Here is a 21,382-nt window from a genome sequence, read left to right as displayed (position 1 = left end):
ATGGCTCTCATATTAAGGCTGTCTTGTGCGGAGGATGAGATGGCACCTCTATCCTGCCCAGAGTACCAAGAGGGTTTTGACGGCTCCTGTTATGAGTTTGTGGCTCTACCGCGTTCCTTCCTCAGTGGACGGGGCTTGTGTGAGCGGGGTGGTGGACACCTGGCCTTCATTCTAAATACTGATACACAGCAGTTCCTACAGAAGCACCTGCAGCCAGAGCAGGACTGGTGGCTGGGTTTAGCACCTGCCTCCCCAAACCTAACACTGGACTCTGCTGTTGCTGAAGGTAAGAGAGCAGCCCAGGCAACTAAAGTGGGCATTATTTGATGACACTAATGCATTAGATCCTTTGATCGTGCAAAGGATATCAAAGGGTGGGAGTAGAGTGTATTCATTTGAGCAGATATTGTACAGATAACCATTAAATTTCCACTGCTGTCTTCCAACCTAAGACTAAGATGCTGGGCTTGTTCACTCCCACATCAGCTGGCCTCTTGCTGGGAGATTTATAATGAATTAATCTCGCACGATTGCTAGGAGACCATGCCACATTTACATATATCCTTTTAGCAGCCAATGAGGTGCACCTGTCATTCAATAGGTTTTGCTGTCCAGTCCGTTGATTAAAGCAGTCTTTTTAATTATCCACACAAAGGACCAAACTTTATCACCTAATAGCGCTGTTTCCTTTCCTTCCTGCTTCTTTGCATATTTTTTTGCATAGTATTTATTAAATTAACTAGATAGTACACAGTAAGCATGTCAAGTTGAACAGATTGGACATCTAATATTGTGGGAAAATAATACTTTATTTCCTCTCCTTTGAAGAGCAGGTGTTCCTAATGTTTTGTACCCTTAGTGTATATAGATATGATACTTTCATTGGTGTTTGTGCTGTAAATCCTCAGGTCCTCTCTCCTGGCTTGATGGCTCTGATGTCAGCTACTCTAACTGGGTGAACGACCCTGATCCAGGGGCTGGCTGTGGTCACATACTGCGGAGCTCAGGGTTTCAGTGGGAGGCAACAAGCAACTGTAGCCAGGAGCTGCACTTCATCTGCCAATTTGGTTTGTATTTGATGCGTGTGTGTGTTTGTGAGGCAGAGAGCGAGGAGTGCAGCTGGATAGAACTGTTAATATTGTAAAACAAACACAGCTGCAGCAAAGGAGGGAAATGCACGAGAACAAAATTCCACTTGAGGAAGGAGCTATTGTATAATCAACATAAAAGATGTCTTTATCGCACAGTAGCCGAATAAAAGCAAAGCCACTGAATATAGCCAGAATATAGTGAAATCACATGCTTTGGTTGTAAAAACAATAGGAATAAATAGAAATACAAGGTAGTAAATATTGACCTTTGCATTTAACGTATTGCACTGTTTGTCCCCCTGAGCTAGTGTTTCATGCATGAATGGCAGACATTCAGAGTAGGCATTGTAATAAGGATCCTCTATCTAAACCATGTATACTGATACCCCTCCCATAAATGTAATGGCTTTTGTACAACTCAATTCTAAAAAGGAAGACAGCCTAATGAGGAAAACGATAATGACAATTTCATATAATTTACGTTGTTAGTAGCACTTTCTGTAGTGACAAAAACAGGCCTATAGTATATGCCCCTTATTATCTACACAGCTTATCCCACTCTGTTACAGTATGTACTATGTAAAGTGATTTTCCTCTCCCTCAGTATATAGGAAGCAGTGGTTGCTTTGTGGCCTTCAGACAGTACCTGTACTACATGCTTCTCTGCTTGATTCTAATCTCTCTCCCTCTTATCAGTTGGATTACACAACAACCAATCTTTAGTCGACCACTATGTGAAAAATGGCACAGCATCATCAGCCAATCAACTGTAGTTGTCCCTCAGGCATATTCTAATAATACAGCAACACACATGATAATATATTCAATTCAAATGCAGAATGCAATGTGATGCATTTCAAATTAAACTAAATAAAAATACCCAAGTAGGCCATTAACTTTGTTCTAGTTTGGTACATTTCAGTTCTTATATTTGAACACATTGGAAAGCTTGAGCAGAGACTAGCACCTAGCACACTCAGTCATATTCATCACCCAGCTGTGTCTCTGGTCCACAGTCCAGAAAAACATCACCATTCAGAAGCCCATCGGGGAGTTTGGCGTCATTAAGTGCTATAGCATGAACCAATCAACAGATGGTGCAAACTGCAAGGCCCTGTACGGAAGCCCCCTTCAAATCCAGGTAGAAGTAGAAGCTGGTAAGTAAAACCAACATGAGCCGAAATAAAAGTATCTGCTCTTACATTTCAGAGTACAAATCTTAGTAGAATGAAACAACTTTGCTATCTATAGGTACGAATGTGACCTACAAACTCCACAGTGGTGAGATGTTGGTGGCCAATTCATCAGCAGTCAGAGGAATCATCCCCCACAACATCACAGTGGGACCAGAGGTGGAGCAACATCTGGGCTCTGGCTGCCACCAGCTGACCCTGCATGCCTCTAACGGGGTCTCGGTCTGGGGCGTGTCCACTGAGCTGCAGGTGTGTCTGCTGGAGCCTGTGGAGGGCCTGCTGGGATCAGTGATGGCTGAGGAGGGGGAGTGTCCAGACTCAGACCTCTATGTTAGTGTTTCCCTAGACCGGGGAGTCCCGGTGCAGCTTCTCTTCCAGGTGTCTGGAGCCAACAACAGCATCTCTGAGACCAGAGACATGCAAAACAGCAGCATGCAGGTTTACAATATCTCAACCACTATCCAAGGTACCTAACCTATCTACTCAAACCGTCATCCAACAAACTTTACTCAGAGATTAAAACAGAGACTGATGAAGAGACATTTTTAAAAATGCTTTATAATACTTTTGTTTATATTATTCATATCAGCTGTTTTGTTACAGGATTTTTGCAAGTGAAAGTCAGGGCCTGGAATGTCTTCTCACACATGGATGTGGATGTGGGGAACACAACAGTTGTTTGTCACAACAGTTCAGACCTCAGGCAGAATGGCTATGCAAACACAGTATGTCAAAAAGCTAAGAATTACAAAAAAATTATATATTCCTCTTTAACCTTAAACAGGTAGCACCTTTTTCACTAATGTGAAGGTAATTATTTTCCTACAGTTTTTCTTCACATTTTTGTTTTCATCCCCAGACAGAAAAGCATATGAGAGTTCGCCGAGCTAATAACTTGAGAATCACTGCCATTCCAGAAACTGCCAGTCAAGACACTGAAAGCGTCAAACTTGAGGTAACTGGCTTAGGAGGACTATCTAAGGGAAAGCAGAGCCAATTTGAATGGGAATGCAGTAAGTACCAGTTAAGGCCTTGAAGCCACAGGGCTGTTGAAGAGAACCTCTCACCTCACCCTATTACAGTATAAAATGAAAAACAATGACTGTAAACTTTGTTTTATAACTTCCATTTTCCGTAACAATCTCAATCGTTTTCCCCCCCTCTGTTTACTCAGTGTTGTGTCTGTCATCTTTTTACAGCATGGCCTTATGGTGATGTTTTCTAACCATTTTCCCTTTCCAACTCCAATAGAAGAAGACTGTAAAGGGAAGTGCAATGATAAAACAGCAGACACGACTCGTTTGATTGAAAAAGACTGTCTTCCAAACCCATTTGAGTTTTTTGAATACACTTTTTCTGTGAAGAAATTGAGTGGCGATGGGAAATGGGTCGACTTGATGTCAACATCCCGATGCATCACGGTTACGCCAACAAACTTCGCCAACTTTAGAATTTGGTAATATGGGGAAACGCTTCAAATAGTGAAGTTAATATAATTAAACAAAGTCATGCTATTTTATTTCATGACATGATAACTTCCATCAGTGTCATTATAAAAACAGGCAATGACAATATTATAAAAATTGCTATTTAAATATCCTAGAAGCCTATTAATAATTCTAGTATCATCGTCATAATCATCCTCAGAGAAGTACAGGTAACTGCCAAAATAAAGGAAACACCAACATAAAGTGTCTTAATAGGGTGTTGGGCCACCAGAACGGTTTCAGTGCACCTTGCATAGATTCTACAAGTGCCTGGATCTCTGTTGGAGGGAGGTGACACTAAGCTTCCTCTAGAAATTCCATAATTTAGTGTTTTGTTGATGCTGGTGGAAAACGCTGTCTCATGCACCACTCCAGAATCTCCAATAAGTCTGCAATTGTGTTGCAATCTGGTGACTGAGACAAACACACACACACACACACACACACACACACACACACACACACACACACACACACACACACACACACACACACACACACACACACACACACACACACACACACACCTTAAACCCCCTATGCTCCTTTGAGAGCCCTCACCGACATCTCTTCATCCAGCCATGGAAGCCAAAATAATAATAATAATAGCTGGACATTTTTATACATGACCCTAAGTATGAGGGAATAATAATAATTGCGTAATTAACTCAGGAACAACACCTGTGTGGAAGGACCGGCTTTCAATATACTTTGTATCCCTCATTTAATCAAGTGTTTCCTTTCTTTTGGCAGTTACATGTATGTTGGACATCATAAAGGCTTTTGGACTGGCCTCCAGTGCAGGAGCTCCAATACAGAATGATACTAAATATCTGGAATGAATTGGGTTAGAAATTATTTAGCTTAAACTATAGACATATTTGTAATCCTTAAGTGTACAACAGGGTTATGACATTAGCATGTTAATAGACTGATTTAATTAAAATTCAGAAGTAAATTGGTCACATTTAACATGAGTTGCTCTCATGCCTATGGAGCATGCTGTAATTACACTAATAATAATGTTGCATTAAATGCCCAATAATTACATAATAATGTATGAATTGCTTTGTTATTACAAAGGTAAACTGTTTCTGGTACAACACTGTTTCTATTTCCATTTGTATGAAAACAATAACTGTTGAACTCCATTGCTATGTATTTACTATGTTACAAAATGTGAATTCAATGTTTTTAAGATCTATTTTATGCTAAAAACGTTCCCATATTCTTTCAGTTGCCAGGATAATTGTAATATAGTGGATGTAAAAAAAGATGTCAAATTCAAATTGGACTGTAACTCCAGTTGCCCAAAGGTAATTTGGCAAATTGAGGACCCAAAACCTTCAACAGTAAGTTTGAGATTCCTTTATTGTTGCATGCTGAATGCAATCATATGTTTTCTTGGTTTCAAATCAAATTTTATTTGTCACATACACGTGTTTAGAAGATGTTATTGTGGATGTAGTGAAATGCTTGTTTTCATGTGTGAATGAGTTTCGTTGGAGTGCATGAATCAATTTATTAACTAACCCGTGCTGTCTAATTTGGAGTTGACATATTCTAGATAAATAAAACAAGTTGATGCATAAACACATTATTTGTGGACTGCATGTGATGGACTATACAATAGCCAGAGTTCAGCGTACATGAGGACAACATTTTGAATTCTGTGGTTTTCTAGGGTGCCCTGCAAAACTGTTACAACAACGCAGGGAAAAAGCCACTTACGGAAAGAAAAGAACAAGATGGTCAGAAAGAGTACAAAGTGAGCCAAAACTACCTGAAAGAAGCTTCAGATAGGCTTCAGAATCTCCATGTGATAGTTTATGGTGAGTATCTATTCCTTGTATTCAATTCCAAAAACACTATAAGTACAGGCTAAAAGTTTGGTTAACTCAGTTGATAACAGGATGTCCTTCAGATAAGTTGAACTTGCATCAAACTGTTCTTTAGCATATCGACAGAAAAAAGTCAACAAATTGTCATATTTAGACATTTCCCGACTGATCAATTAGACATCCCCATTTTTGTTTGAGATATTTTTAGGAGCATAGTTGGGATTGATTCATCCTCAGAAAGTATGGACCTAATGTAACATGTTCACAAGTGGAAATAAGATAAATATCCCTTTATATCACCGTTCTTTAGATAAGGAAACTTTTGAATATGCCAGGTACACCATTCAGATACCTGGTGTTACGACTCCTGCACCTGCTGATACTACGCCACCTGTAACCTCTGCTCCGACTATCACCTTAAGTCCCCCTTCATGTCGTATTTACCCTCCGAATGGCACCGTTCTGGATCCTTTCAATATCACCTGTACAACACCTACATCCTGCACAAACGGCTGCCAATATTGTTTTAAAACTGACCACGGTGAGTATCCCTCTTTGCCAGTGTTGTATATTTCAGGAAACCTTCTCCCATCAAAGAAGTTTAGCACCAGACCCAGATTAAGATAAAAATGCCATATTGATTTCGTAAAAAAAAAAATCTATGTAATTAGATAGTTTTTCTTCTTTATCTTTCAGGTAAACATCTGCGCTGCAGTTCTGTAAATAAAGTAACATTACTCTTCCTACCTGTTGGGGAGATAAGCAGCAACTACATGCTGTCGGTAGAGGTGACTGTTACAGACTTGAACACAAAGACACGTGGAAGTACCACAATCAACACTGAGGTTTGTTATTACCAAACAAAATAAATAATAAATTATATAATTTCATGTATGGGCTCTGTCTTGCCTTTCATCTCCATAGTTCACATCCATTTAGTAATTGGAACACTCATTTAGTTGTTATCCCCAAGGTGCGGCCAGCCAAGTCCGGTACTCCAGTGCAGGAGCTCCAATCTGCAGTGGCGTGCACAGTGGCTAATCTAGGGCAGCAGGGGATGCTCTCTGGAGAGACCCTTGGACAGATGTTCAAGTCTGTGTCGGACATACTGAATAAAGGCTCCAGTGAGGAAAAGAATGACAGGATGAAGGTATAAGGAGTGTGTGTGTGGGGGGGATACTAAATTAATATGAACTTTAAGACAAAGATAGTGGTATGTTTTCGTTGAGTTTTGTGAGGTATCCTGATTGAATAATCCAGATGGAGATTGTGCAATTGGCGTACATGTAAAAGGTCCAGGTTAAGGGCTTTAAACATCATTCTTCAATGTTGGTGTGTCTCCTTAAGCTGCGAGAAGAGATGCTGATGAATATAACTGAAGCACTGGAGAACAGCTCCAGCAGCACTCCTCAGAAAGTGCAGCTGACGGCCAGAGCTGTGGCAGGACTCACCAAGAGGGGTGATGAGCTTAGTCCCGATGCTCAGGTACACTTGGATAGACCTAGCCCCCCATGGAAGCAGGGTAGCATGGAGTAATTCACACAAACACATAGGCCTATTGGTCAAAATGTGCCCAGAATAAAGACTTCATTTCAGATGGTCTATTTTTTCCAGCTTGAAGCTAGCTTCCTGGTGGCAAACCTCAGCTCTTCCCTCCTCTCCATGAACGTCAGTGAGCATGGTGGAGAAGAGGAGATGGTGCAGGCAGCTACACCAATTGTAGAGGCAGCCAGCAATATCCTGGATGTTTCCTCAAACGTGAGCACATATGTACCTTCACTTAGTCTAATGACAGTAATGAAGCATCCTTACTAAACAGTTTGTCTTTCACAGAGAGAAGTCTCTGATTTACTTCTCAAGGGCATGGACAATGTGCAGAGTGCACTGTTGAATTGGAAGAAGGTTGATGAAGCTCCTGTGATTGTCAACAGCTCTCAGATCACTGTGTTTGTGAACAGGTAAGAAGAATGTGGGCAGAGGACATAAGAAAAGGAACTGTAGTTTTAAAAAGCAAACGATTGTACCACATCAGACATATTTTAATTGCTGTTACTTTGCAATGTCTGCAAGACATTGCAACTGTTATATAGCCTCAATATTGAGTGACAGCATATCATGCCCTCTCAGAGTGTCAACAGAAACTATTCAGATGCAGTCTATAAGCAACCCAATAAGCTCCTCTGCAAGCTTTTCCTTCCCTCCCCTGGGTGCTGATGTCCTTTCTCCAGATGAACCAGTGGACGTGCGAGTAAGTGTGCATGTGGGGCTATCTACTGTATGTATGTATTATCATGAGTCAGTATGCATGAAAGGTATTTTCATTGTGAAGAGAGATATTTGTATTTTTGTACCTGTGAGTTTTGTTGATGAATAATTAGGTATGGTTTTTAAACCCTCTCTCTTTATTCACTATTTCCTATTTGTTACAGATGCTAAGTTTCAAGCAGAACCCATTTTCATGGAGCGAGGAGAACAACATTACCGGCACTGTGGGGTCTGTCTCCCTGACAAGAGGAAATGGTTCTGTCATCCCCATAGAGAACCTATCTGAGGAGATTGAGGTCAGAGTGCTGCAAACCCCTTCATATTCTATGTCATTTGAGAGTGTAACAACTCTACTGTTACCTTAATAATACCCTATTAAATTAAAGATATAAGATTGCAGATCCTGGATCAGATATCAGTGGCGAATGACATCCTGCTGTATATAATAAATGACATACCCATTATCTCTTCTTTGAAAAACATCATCTCTTCTTTGATGCTCAGATCTTCTTGCCAAGGCCTGAAGGAGGGCAAGCAAACAGCACAATACTGTACTTGGGAAACTACAGCACACTGATGGTCGACGTCCCTTCACCTGATGTAACACTGGTGCTGAAGATAAAGCCATCGAAGGACATAACCTTTCAACTGTTCCTGGGGTATAAAGACTACCCAAACGATAAACAATACATAGCCAAGACTCAGATGCCTCACCAGAGCAACACGCAAGGTGATGTACCTCCTGAACGTACATGAGTCACGTAGACATAACAATTGTGAAGCATGGTGAACGGATAACATTTCATGTTTAGAAACTGTGTGTGTGTGTTTTGGGTACAGAGGAGAAATACACCTGGGTCCTGAGTCCCAAAGATTTGACAGGAAAAGTTGGAGTGCATTACCTTGTTGTGAGGCCCATTGTGGAAGCAGGGGTTAAATCCGTCAATGCCACTGTGACTGTCACCTCCATTGCTGCTCAGTGCAAATATTGGAATGAAACCTTATCCACCTGGAGTGAAGATGGCTGCAGGGTGAGTTAAACAAGTACTACACAACACAACACCTTATAATAAAACAAAGGCACATTGCAGCATCCCTGCAATCCTTGACCAGGCCATAATGAAATACATAAACCAACTGTGATCTCCTTAGGTTGGTCCTTTAACCACGCTATTGGCCACCCAGTGCTTATGTACGCACTTGACCTTCTTCGGGAACTCTTTCTTCGTCATGCCCAACCTCGTAGACGTGTCACGTACGGCTGAGCTCTTTGGCACCTTCGCCCAAAATCCTGTGGTGGTGTGCTTCATTGGTTCCATCTTTGTTGCTTACGTGTTGGTGGTCATATGGGCGCGCAGGAAGGACATCCAGGACACAGCCAAGGTCTGACTTGAAAAACGACTGCTACCATTTTATCATCTTTGCTGTTGATGCAGAGTTTTACCTTCAAGTGTTACTTCTTATAGGTGAAGGTGACATTGTTAGAAGATAATGACCCATTAGCTGAATACCGTTACATGCTGAATATCAGCACTGGGCATCGGCGTGGTGCTTCCACCTCCTCTCAGGTCAGTACCAACATTTCCCACTGCTGCAGGACATCATATTCTGTTCTCTGATAAAACCACACTCAGTCACCCTGACCCTGTGTTGCTGCTGCAGGTTACTGTGACTCTTCTGGGCACAGAGGGAGAGAGTGAGCCACACCACCTCACTGACCCTGACAAGCCTGTGTTTGAGAGGGGTGCAGTGGATATGTTCCTGTTGACCACACCCTTCTCTCTGGGGGAGCTGCAGAGCATCAGGCTGTGGCACGACAACTCAGGGGGGCACCCAGCCTGGTAGGAAAGGGGGAGGAGGGGAAAAATCCATGACCAAAGTTGAACTTTGAAGTGAAGATGTAGGTCTAGTTGACAATAAGAGTTTTCTTGCAGGTACATAAACAAAGTTATGGTGCAAGATGTAGAGACAGGACAGAAGTGGCACTTCCTGTGTAACTCATGGCTGACCATAGATATGAGTGAGTGCACTCTGGATAAAGTTTTCCCTGTAGCCACGGAGATGGATTTGAAGAAATTCAGGTGAGAAGGAACTTGAATGCACCTTGGAATGGTAAAATATTAATAAAAATCTAATTGTCCATTATGGTACAAGCTTCCTATACCGTATATTTGGCAGCAATATGTTCTTCATGAGGACGGCAAAGGATTTCCGTGATGGCCACATCTGGTTTTCTGTGATCAGCCGGCCTCCAACAAGCACCTTCACATGTGTCCAGCGAGTCTCCTGCTGTTTCTCTCTGCTGCTGTGCACCATGCTGACCAGCATCATGTTCTGGGGCATCCCCACCGACCCCTCTGAGCAGACCATGGACCTCGGTATGGACGCCTGCACAGTATTGGTGGCATTTGGAAATGGTAGGTTTTCAGAACAATAACTCGTTCTTCTTTTTCTTTCTACTCCTGTAGGTCATATCGAGTTCACCTGGCAGCAGCTGATGATTGGTGTTCAGAGTTCAATCATAATGTTTCCAATTAATCTCCTCATTGTGAGTATCTTCAGAAACACCCGCCCCCGAGAGACGAAGCCTGGAAAGACCAAGGCAGAGGTGTCCAAGCAGAGGAAGACTGGCAGAGTGACTCCCTCACAGCCCTCCTCCCCACAGAGGGACAGAGAACTCACACCAGACACAGTCATCAAGGTAAACTATGTCAATATATTAATATTCCAATTGAAGCCAACAGTCCCTACCATAAAATCTAATTTTAGATACTGTATGTCAGCCATAATTTGTAAGTAGACAGTTGTAAGTTTGATCTCATCCTGGCTGTCTGTATTCTGTATTTTCTCCACATTAGCAAGGCTGTTAATGTACTGTATTCTCGCAGGACATAAAGAAGATTGCTCAGTCACTCTCCAAGGCTATGAAGAGCCCCATTCCACGCCTGGAGTTAGAGATGAAGTCTGGACCACAGACTGATATCAACACTCTGCTCTCTCTGGTGGAGGACATCATCCGGCAGCAGAACCGACCCAGTGGGGAGTTCTACACTGATGCCTCCAAGAAAGAGGGATCGCTCATTCTCTCACTAGGGGTAACCAATCTGCAAGGTACCTCCAGATCCTACAATGATCCTACAATGATGATCATCAGTATTGGTTGAAAATGTTCAACTCTGTCTGACCCATATATTTCCTATATCCCTCTGCTTTCAGAGACCAGCATGTGTGGGAGCCCTGAGAAGACTGGGGATGGGAGACAGAAAAGGAGCACCAACAGCCAGTATCTGTACAGGCAGCTACGCCATGTAGAGAAGGAGCTGAGCCTACTGGGACCTTCTCGCTTCCCCAACCCAGACAGCTACTGCCAGGCAGTGCAGCAGGTCCAGGGCATGAAGGGACTGCTAGAGTCTTCCAGCCTGGCAGGGGATGAGCTGGCTCAAAGTCCGGGCCAAGCTGAGAGTAGTGATGGGGACAGTGGCAGTAAAAAGTGCTGTCAAGACGGGCTGCCCTGGTGGTTTGTGTTCATTGGCTGGATTCTGGTGGTAGCCACCAGCGGAGTATCAGGATACTTCACCATGATGTATGGGTTGACCTATGGGAAGGACCGCTCTATAAGCTGGCTCATCTCCATGGTCGTGTCTTTCTTTCAGAGCCTCCTAATCATTCAGCCGCTGAAAGTGAGAAACATTAGATTAGAACTTTCTCATTTCATTTAAAATGCCCTGCAGCATGTATCTGTAATCTGGGTATAACTTTGTGGATTTCCTAACACAGGTGCTAGGTTTTGCAGCCTTCTTTGCTCTCGTTCTGAAGAAAGTTGATCAGGAGGAGTATGGGGATCCAAAAATTGAGGGGGCACTCAGAAACCCAGGTTCTTTGTTTTCCTTATTTACAGTTTTGGGGAAATTCTGTTTACTTGTACATTAGCTACACTTTTACAACATTAAGCCGTGTAAGATGACACAATCTGGTCCACAGATGACCCTGATGTAGTCTGGGCTGTCAGGAGGGATAGCACACGTAGCTTCTACCAGCCCCCGCCACCCACAGACGTCGAGAGGATGAGGAACAACATGATCAAGGAGCAGAAGGTTTTCGCCCTCATCAAAGAGATTCTCAGTAAGAGGAACCACTTTTTCGTTCACTGCACTGTCATTCACTGCACCTATTGGTTAACATACATGTCTAAGCCCTATGATTCTGTTGCAGCCTACATGGGGTTCATGTGGATGTTGCTCCTTGTGGCGTATGGTCAGCGGGACCCTAACGCTTACTTCCTGATTCAGCACATTCGGCAGAGCTTCAGCCAAGGGATCTCAGACAGCATGAGCCACGGAAATGTGTTCACCTGGGCAAATACCTCTCTTCTCAGCAACCTCTTCGGAGAGTACCCAGGTAGGATTCTCTAAAGAGGATGTTTATTTCTTTGAAAAACACGACGCTCCAAAATTTCCTAAATAAAGGTATTGATTAAATCCTGTGTCAACAAAAGCAAATGGTGTGTTAAAGGTTTCATCACAGATGGGAACTCCAAACTGGTTGGTAATGCCCGTCTTCGCCAGGTGAGGGTGCAGAAGAATTCCTGCCGAATCGCCCGCTCCATGCGCCAGGCTGTACCTGACTGCCATGCTCCATACTCATGGGAAGTGGAGGACATGGGCTCCTATGGGCCAGGCTGGAACCGCTCTGCGAGTGAAAACACCTCCAAGACCCTCCGCAGCCCCTGGCAGTACCAAACCCAGGCCCGACTCAGAGCTCAACCCATCTGGGGCAGTGTGGTTCTCTACAGGGGAGGGGGGTTTGTGGTGGACCTGGGCCCTGACTCACAGAATGCTAGCAGGTAAGCTCACGATTACCAATGCTTCAAATTGATCACAATTATCATGCCATAGCAAATGTATATAATGTTATATAATGGAGGTTGGTGCCCCGGTCCCCAAAGACTGTAGTCCGGCCCTGTGTATCGAAGGGTGTATTTTAATTATTCCATGTATTCTGTCCCTGCAGTACCCTTCAGTATCTGTTTGACAACACCTGGCTTGATATGTTCACCCGAGCAGTCTTTGTAGAGTTCACAGTGTACAATGCCAATGTCAACCTCTTCTGCATTGTCACACTCATGCTGGAGACCACAGCTGTAGGTGAGACAGTTGTTATATCACTCCATGAATACAGCATAAAGTAAGTATCAGATTGTCAGCACCTGTCTTATTCTCTCAGGAGCGTTCCAGTTTCGCAGTGAGCTGCAGAGTGTCCGACTATACCAGTCCACTGGTGGACTCCACATCTTTGTCATGGCCTCTGAGGTCATCTATTTCCTCTTTATCTTCTACTACATGTATGTTCAGGTAAGCCTTCATTTAAATACCTTTCTTATATGTAAAGCGTATAAAATCTGTGACACAATGGTCTAGTGCCATTGTTCTGGAATTCCTCCTCAGCCTGACTGTTCTCCTCTCCTCACAGGGAAAGCTGATGAAGCAGCAGAAGTGGGCTTACTTCAAGACAAAGTGGAACCTGCTGGAGCTCGCCATCATCCTCCTGAGCTGGAGTGCACTGTCTGTCTTCATTAAGAGGAGCCTGCTAGGGAACCGGGACATGGAGTACTACCACAACCATAAAGACCAGTGAGTTCACACTGGGTTGGTGTATCATGAGTTTCTGTTCTTCTTTCGCTAGTCTTTCATCCCTATTGTTGGTCCGTTGCTCCTGTGTGATGTTCAACTTCTCCGCTCTCTATCCAGGTTTGCCAGTTTCCATGAGACAGCCACAGCAGATGCAGTGCTGGGGTATCTGATTGCATTCCTGGTGCTACTGGCTACAGTCAAACTGTGGCACCTGATGAGGTTCAACCCCAAGCTACACATGATCACAGCCACACTGCAACGTGCCTGGACTGACATATCAGGCTTCATACTGGTCATCACCATTATGTTCCTGGCCTATTCTATGATTGTAAGGGTCTTCCTGGAAAACTTTTCATTCTCCAACTTTACTATTTGGCATTCTCTTGTAGCAATGCATCTGTATTCCAAATAAATTGCTTTTGTGATAAATGTCTCTTCAATTTAACTGAATCTTTCACAGCTGAGTTATGATTCATTGCGCTTTAACTCTAGCATGTGATCATTGTCTGCAGTCTAATCTGATGTATGGCTGGAAGCTATACTCATATAGGACTCTCCTGGATTCTGCTCTGACCATGGTCAGCTTGCAACTGGGCATCTTCAACTATGACGAGGTTAGTAAAGGAAAGCTCTCTAAATTACAGCTCTGGCCATGATGACAGGTCTTTGATTGGCATCTCCTTCCAATGCAGGTTCTTGATTACAACCCAGTGCTTGGAGCGTTCCTCATTGGCTCCTGCATTATATTCATGACCTTTGTGGTTCTGAACCTGTTCATCTCAGTCATCCTGGTGGCGTTCACTCAAGAGCAAATGCATCACAAGGTACTGTGCATCATAATCATATAATATTCCTTGTTTATATAACGGATGGGTCTAATCCTGAATGCTGATTGGTTAAAACCGCATTCCAGCTGATTCCACAAGTTACCACTGGCTAAATCTATGACGTATTTACTCTGTTCCATCTGACTGCACAATCCACTGTCTCATCAGCCCAGCCAAGCAATTTACAAACTTGATCTCCACTATAAAAAGCATCTAGACATTATCTCACATTTCTTTTAGACTGACAGTTCATTTTCAACAGCAGAGATTTGTATAAACCTTGCTGTCTGCATCTCCAACATTTTAAAAATTTTTCAATATTCAAATTATATCTCCAGCTGTTCCATAGTAATGAAGGAGTCGGGACGAGACAGAGAGGCAGGCTGCGTTTCTCATCCAGTCGAAATCATGAATCAGCTGCCGTCATTTTTATGGATAAATGCAAAGAAATGTCAGTTGAAAATAGTTTAAACAAAACTAAGTGCAGCTAGTTTGCAGTCTTTCCAGCTTCAGTTTGAAGTGATTAGCTGAGTTGTTGGCTAGCTCCTCTGAACAACAGTGTCCTGACAAGTGAACACATTTTCTATGCCAAGCGAAATCGTGCCTAATTAGCTCATTATGGGGATTAATCAAAATAAATATCACTAGAAAACAGTTTAAACAAATGCAAATGCAGTTACTTTGCTGTTATTCTGGCTGCACATTTTGTTGTGAATGTAAGTTACCCATTGTTGGCTAGCTAGCAAGCAAGGGATAAGAACGTTGCCAGCCAGTATGGCAATGGAACATTTAGAATGTATGACTGGGTCGCGTCCATAAATACAGAACAAAAAGACTGAACGACTAGCCGGCTGGGGTAGGATGAAATAGTATGAATAAATTAATCCAAATAACGTTTTTAATTAAAATAAGTCAATCATTATTTGAATATGTTGGTAACCCAAGTCAGTGTTTGGAGGACTGCCAATATATCCTCCAAACACCGGCTTCGAGGGCATTATCACTTAAATAATACAGTATCAACACCACCATTTAACAGTGGCCATTGGCTACTGTAGGTGGATCAATGTCAGACCAATCAGATTTGACTGATCTTTTTTTTACAGCCCTCAGAGGAGGAGGAGATAGTGGATCTGATGCTGATGAAGTTCTGCAGCTTGTTCGGGATCAAATATAACAAAGAAGAAAGTAACAGTCCCAAGGTGATTGCCAACCATGCCTCTGTTACTAAGAAAGAACCTTCCACTAAATCCTCAGAGATGCTTAGTTCTCAGTAAAGATCTGCCACTCTGTATGAATTGATATTGGAACTGCTTTCATTTATGTTGCTCAATAGGAGTATTAAAACATGTTTTATCAAGACTTTTGCACCACTTGTATGGTTGCTTGTAGCTGTTTAATCAAATCTAGCAATGTTCTAACCATATGTACATGAAATAATAATTCCTCTATCTAACAGTTCTGTTTTTTCAATATATTTAGTTCCAAAATAAATAAACAATATAAAGGGTGTTGAACCATAGCAAACTGTATTCTTTCATCATTATAATGGGTTGCATTAAGATCAGATAAAAGTCCTGAGATGACTGTTGTGGGCTGCGCAATTCATTCCGATCACTTTCCCTAGGATAAAGAACTACTACAGAAATGGTTTAGTGCAGTTTCTGTTTTTACTTGTAAGAGTTGGGTGCAGACCTGTTCAAATGCATGTGTATTTGAGTATTTGTTATATAAATACTGTTTTTCTTTGTATTTCAGTAGTTTCAAATACACATCCTGTATTTGAGTATTTTCAAATACACAGCCCAAAACAAGTTCCTTTATTTGAGTATTTGAATGGTTACAACTAAATTGTATTTTTAAGTATTTTTAAAATACTTGGGTTAAATGCATGAGAGTGTATTTTTATTTCAAGCAAAGTTTATCTGGATACTTATTTCAAAATGTATTGTAAAATAATAGAAAAATCTGGAAGTATTTTAACCCCAGTCTGATTGGGTGACAGAGTTATACATGCTTGGTTGACAGGCCATGTCGAAGTTAGGTGAAGTTGCCATCCTATATGCTAAAAATATAAATAAGCCACACAATGAAACAATGAAAACGAACACAGTTGGTTATAGGCTAAGCTAGCCGTAACATGCATAGATTAAGCAGAAATCTAGCTTTGCTTGACTGGCCCATAGTTGCATGGACAAACTGCAAGATTGGCTAGCTACTGTAGATAGCTACAACACAGGTGCTTTTCGCAATGCGGGTATATTTACATACACTAGTGTTGCTCCCTATTATATTGGGTTGCACAAAAACAGTTTGTGGGAAGCCAGAAGTAAATAAAAATTAAATTTCAACTTACTGTTCTGGTGTGCAGGATGGTTGGTCATTAAAGGGATACTTCAGGATTCTGGCAATGAGGCCCTTTATCTACTTTCCCCAGAGTCAGATGAACTCGTGGATACTTTTTTATTACTTACCTCAATTAGCCACCATTTTCCCTACATTTTCCCCCACGTCCCCAAGCATTTTGAGTTTCAGCCAACAAGCTTTAGCCTTTCTCCATTTGAGTGACAGCTAGCAAGATGCACACAAAGCAGAGCGAGAAAGAGCACTGATGAGGTGCACATATCTGCAAATATGCGATGTAGTATGCAATTTTCAGGAAACACTTTTGGCTCATGCGTGCTACTTTCAGAACTACTGGCTACAAAAGTACTGAATAATCTCTTTTGGATGGGAGGAATTTAAAACCAAATATCTAAACGAACATATTATTAAAAATACTTCCCAAAGGTGGGTCTATTTTAGGCCCACTTTCTCTCTACTTACCTCATGTCAAAATTAAATTCCCCTCTATTTTTAATTGTATACAGTGCCTTGCGAAAGTATTCGGCCCCCTTGAACTTTGCGACCTTTTGCCACATTTCAGGCTTCAAACATAAAGATATAAAACTGTATTTTTTTGTGAAGAATCAACAACAAGTGGGACACAATTATGAAGTGGAACGACTTTTATTGCATATTTCAAACTTTTTTAACAAATCAAAAACTGTGTCCCACTTGTTACTTTCGCAAGACACTGTATATATAAACATTTTCTAAAATTGAAAACAATGTCTACACAATTCGAAATGTTTCATGGCCACCAATGATTTAACATTTATATCAAAATTAACAAACCATTTCATGCATTAGTGCTTTGAATTTGTCCTCGGGTGTGGCATCATTATTCATGTAAATATAAATGTTCGCCTCCCCATTACATTTTGAGTAAAATGTACTTTTAATTTTACGCCTGCTGCCTTAATCCTTGGGTATGATAGCCATTGCTCAGGCTCACTCTCCGGAGTCAAACCCTGATTCCTCATTACCCGTGGTCACCATAGTGTGCACAGAAGAACCAATGGAAAGTTGATAGATCAGATATTATCATGAGACATCACTGCAACGACGGGCACTCTATCAGCTCAAGGTTATCTAGAGTCACAAAAAATGCCCTGGGTGCCAGAGAGGACCCCACATGGGTTTTGGGTTTGATAAATGCACAAATCCTCGAAAGTCAACGTTCGTTGGAATGTACAGATGTAGGATCTAATTTGATCACCCTGTTGCAGAACTTTCCTGCAATGCAGAACATTCAAAACATGTAGTGTAGGTTTGATAAGGCTTCTTAAGTTTGTAGTTTCCACACGATTCTCACTTACGAGAAATGTATCAACGTCTATCAAGAACGTCTATTAATTATAATCCACAAAGTAATTCACATTTCCTGTTGCAGTAGGATTATTTTCCTGCTGAAGCAAACTGGCTCAAATTAAGATCCTACATCTGTATTAGCTCTAGAATTGTCACAAATATCCAAGTAACTTTGGAGTGATCAAGAATCCATAACTGATGAGCTATTAGCAGTTTCATTGTACCTGACCTCCCTGGGGCCCGAAGCAAAATTCTGCTAAGGGGCCCTCCTACCTGACCCGTGAGCCATGTAAACCATTTACCATTGCCACACAGTCACACCTGACATCCCAGTGCTCCAACGACAATCCTCCCTCCTTTAAAACAGTTTGCTCCATCGGTCTAAGAATAACTAGACCTATACAGAACAGAATGAGGTATAAACAAACAATATTTATTGAATAGAGTATTTTCTATAGAATCTTAAGATAAGTGGATATTAACATTAACATAAATAAGAAATTGTAGAAAATATAAAATGTAGAAAATAATAAAATATAACACTGCAGCTATGGCTGCAGCTATATGTCTTAAAATAGTAAAATAAAACCTATACAGCTGTGTGATTAACTTTGGTTCCCTCTACAGCCTGGGCAATTTCAGTGTCAGCATGGGCACCAGTCAATCTGGACTGTCTGGAGGAAATTGAGAAATGTCACATAGTTAGTTAAGCAGTTAAGCAGTCATTTACACAAATGCACTTCTGTCACACAATGTGTGTAAACATTTGAATGTTTGAATTAAAATCTTACCATTAAAATATTCCTCTTCTGCACATTCTCGAGGCAAAATCATCAATGATGCCATCATAGGACATGTGTTTCCCCACGTCATGATTTATGCTCATGATGGCCAGACCACTCAAACATTCCTGTGACATGGAAGACCTCAGGTGGCTTTTGATTAGCTTACATTTTCAAAGTCTCCTCTCTTGCTGATGCTACTGTTACTGGTAGGGTGACTGCAATTCTTAGGGCTGTCCAAAGGTTAGGATAGAATTCATCCAGGTTCTCACAGAGAAAGGAAAGCAGCTCAAAGGCAGTCATCTTATCTGATAGCAGATCAGGTAAATTCTGAATCTCGTGTCCCAGATCCATTCCACTGATGTCACAGTCATCTCTGAAGGAGTGCTTTCAACTTCCATGCAGTGAGCCTTTAAAGATTCACTGGACAACTGAGAGGCAGTGCTGAAGGTCAGCAGCACTCCATATTTGGTTTTCACCTGGTTGATTGTTTCAAATCTCTCATCCATGGATGTCACAGCAGAGTCGACCACAATGTTGAAGAAGTTGACTTCAAGGTTTTTCAGTGCATCAGTCACTGGTTCATCAGGAGCCTCATAACTGAAATGCCTCCTGCTGTTTCTCAGTCTCTTCTCTTTCAGAACAGCCTCCACATTCATTTCTTCACAAATGCTTTTGGCTGTTGTCTGGGCCTCAGAGAATCCAGTTTCCCGGTATGTAATGAGGGAGGCCTTTGCATTTGAGATTAAATTCACTACGATATCCAACTGCATTGAGGAGGATTGGAGGAGCTTGTTCACCTTGTTTGTCATTGTCAGTATCTCACACCATACGACACAGCAAATCAAGAAACGGTAGGACCCAACTTCCTCTGCAAGTGCTTGTGCCTCCACTTTGGCCACAGGATCGTTGATCGTCTGTCTGGCTTCCAGTAATGCCTCCCGAACCTCAGAAGCCTGATACCTGATTGCATGAACACTTTGGAGCCTCCTCTCCCATCTTGTGTCACTCCATGACTTCACGGTTATGTTCACGTGTTTCTTCAAAACACTCCATCTTTGTGTGCCAACTGAAAAGAAGGTGAAGAGCTTTTGCACATGCCCAAAAAAAAACAACTGCATTCTTTGAAGATTTGGCAGCATCTGCAATGACAAGGTTTAGAGTAGGTGCTCCACATGGGATGAACACGGCTCTGGGATTTTCTTTTGAGCAGTGTGGCTTGTACTCCTTGGTGCTTGCGCTTCATGGCCCCATTTTCATAAGCTTGTCTTCTTCAATCTTCAAATGGAATCTTCAGCTCGTTCAGCTTATTTAAGATCACAGTGGACAGATTCGAGCCTGTTGTAACCTCAACATTCACAAAGCCGAGTAAGTGCTTCTTGATCTCTGGCTTTCCCTTTAAAGCCACGCTTCTCAGATTAATGGACATTTACTCCTGGTGACTCATGTCAGGTGTACAGTCCAAGATAATGGAGAAGTACTTTGAGTCTCTTACTTGAGTCACTATTGCTTCCAGAATCTTGTCACTCACAATCTGTATCAGCTCATTCTGTGTGCGCTTCCCAAGGTAATGTGCATGTGTCTCTCCATCTTTAATTTTGCTGAGATGATTTTCCATAACGGGGTCAAATTTTGCCAGTAATTCAACCCTTTTTAGGAAGTTTCCATTATCTGGTTGGAAGAGTTTGTCTGATGAACCCCTGAATGCTAGGTTTCTTTCAGCCGGAGACTGGGTGATGATACTTATTAAACATGTAAGAACATCCCACCATCTCTTTCTTTCAGCCTCCAAAATTGTCATTTGTATCTGGAAAAGAGTCAGACTTAGGAGCAGATCAAGTTCTCTCCACCTAATCATATTGTCTGTGTGTTCATGACTACCCTCATGGTGTTTCAGAATGGTGTTGATATTTAGACTTGCATGGCTTAATCTTTGAGCCAAAAATATGCTACTGGCAGGAAAAACCAGGTAGCCCCTAGAAACATTAAAGTTAACCTTGGTACACAGTGAGCAGGAGACCCGCTCGCACCCAGTGGGAGGCCTTGACCTACCCAGAGCAGCCAGCAGCAGCAGGCCATGTGACACAGTCCCCCTCAAAAACTAACCACATTTGGTTAGTAGAGAGCCTACTAAATATTTTCTACCCAACTTAAGCTGAGACCGAAGAATTGCTGGTATTAAATTCTAGATGCCATTGCCCGCCGCTGTGCCCTTGAGCAAGTCACTTAACCCCCCACAAATCAGCTCCTGGGCGACCTGTGTGGCATCCCCCCGCACCTTTCCCAAAAACCTGTATATGTACTGTACATACAGTGACTTCGGAAAGTATTCAGACCCTTTGACTTTTTCCACATTTTGTTACGTTACAGCCTTATTCTAAAATGTATTAAATGAATAAAAATACTAAAATAAAAATACCTACATAAGTATTTAAACCCTTTGCTATGAGACTTGAAATTGACCTCAGGTGCATCCTGTTTCCATTGATCAGCCTTAAGATGTTTCTACAACTTCATTGGAGTCCTCCTGTGGTAAATTCAATTGATTGGACATGATTTGGAAAGGCACAAAC

General features: G+C 42.0%; 1 protein-coding gene across 1 annotated transcript; it reads left to right on the top strand.

Annotated features, from left to right (window-relative positions):
- Positions 1-15,663, top strand: LOC135552999 (polycystin-1-like protein 2). The gene is made up of 32 exons (XM_064985019.1): positions 1-286; positions 909-1,067; positions 2,108-2,248; positions 2,343-2,750; positions 6,309-6,457; positions 6,586-6,762; positions 6,960-7,097; positions 7,227-7,370; positions 7,446-7,570; positions 7,740-7,860; positions 8,042-8,173; positions 8,382-8,607; positions 8,718-8,908; positions 9,030-9,260; positions 9,344-9,445; positions 9,540-9,718; positions 9,812-9,958; positions 10,056-10,255; positions 10,346-10,578; positions 10,766-10,988; positions 11,094-11,557; positions 11,655-11,751; positions 11,859-11,999; positions 12,090-12,275; positions 12,390-12,720; positions 12,888-13,021; positions 13,101-13,228; positions 13,347-13,507; positions 13,625-13,835; positions 14,020-14,121; positions 14,200-14,331; positions 15,441-15,663. Exons 1-32 carry the CDS (start codon positions 1-3, stop codon positions 15,609-15,611), a joined length of 5,970 nt encoding a protein of 1,989 aa, XP_064841091.1. The 3' UTR covers positions 15,612-15,663.
- Positions 15,664-21,382: the final 5,719 nt, after the last annotated feature.

Source organism: Oncorhynchus masou, chromosome 2 (genome assembly GCF_036934945.1).
Source record: "Oncorhynchus masou masou isolate Uvic2021 chromosome 2, UVic_Omas_1.1, whole genome shotgun sequence".
In the NCBI taxonomy this organism is placed as follows: Eukaryota; Metazoa; Chordata; class Actinopteri; order Salmoniformes; family Salmonidae; genus Oncorhynchus; species Oncorhynchus masou.
This window is presented reverse-complemented; position numbering and strand designations above follow the sequence as displayed.

Bases quoted from the DNA above. Each gene is read 5' to 3' on its own strand.
- LOC135552999 (XM_064985019.1), top strand. From the start codon at position 1: ATGGCTCTCATATTAAGGCTGTCTTGTGCGGAGGATGAGATGGCACCT. The intron at 9,959-10,055 runs GTGAGAAGGAAC...TATATTTGGCAG, and splicing joins ATGGATTTGAAGAAATTCAG to CAATATGTTCTTCATGAGGA. The intron at 12,721-12,887 runs GTAAGCTCACGA...CTGTCCCTGCAG, and splicing joins GACTCACAGAATGCTAGCAG to TACCCTTCAGTATCTGTTTG.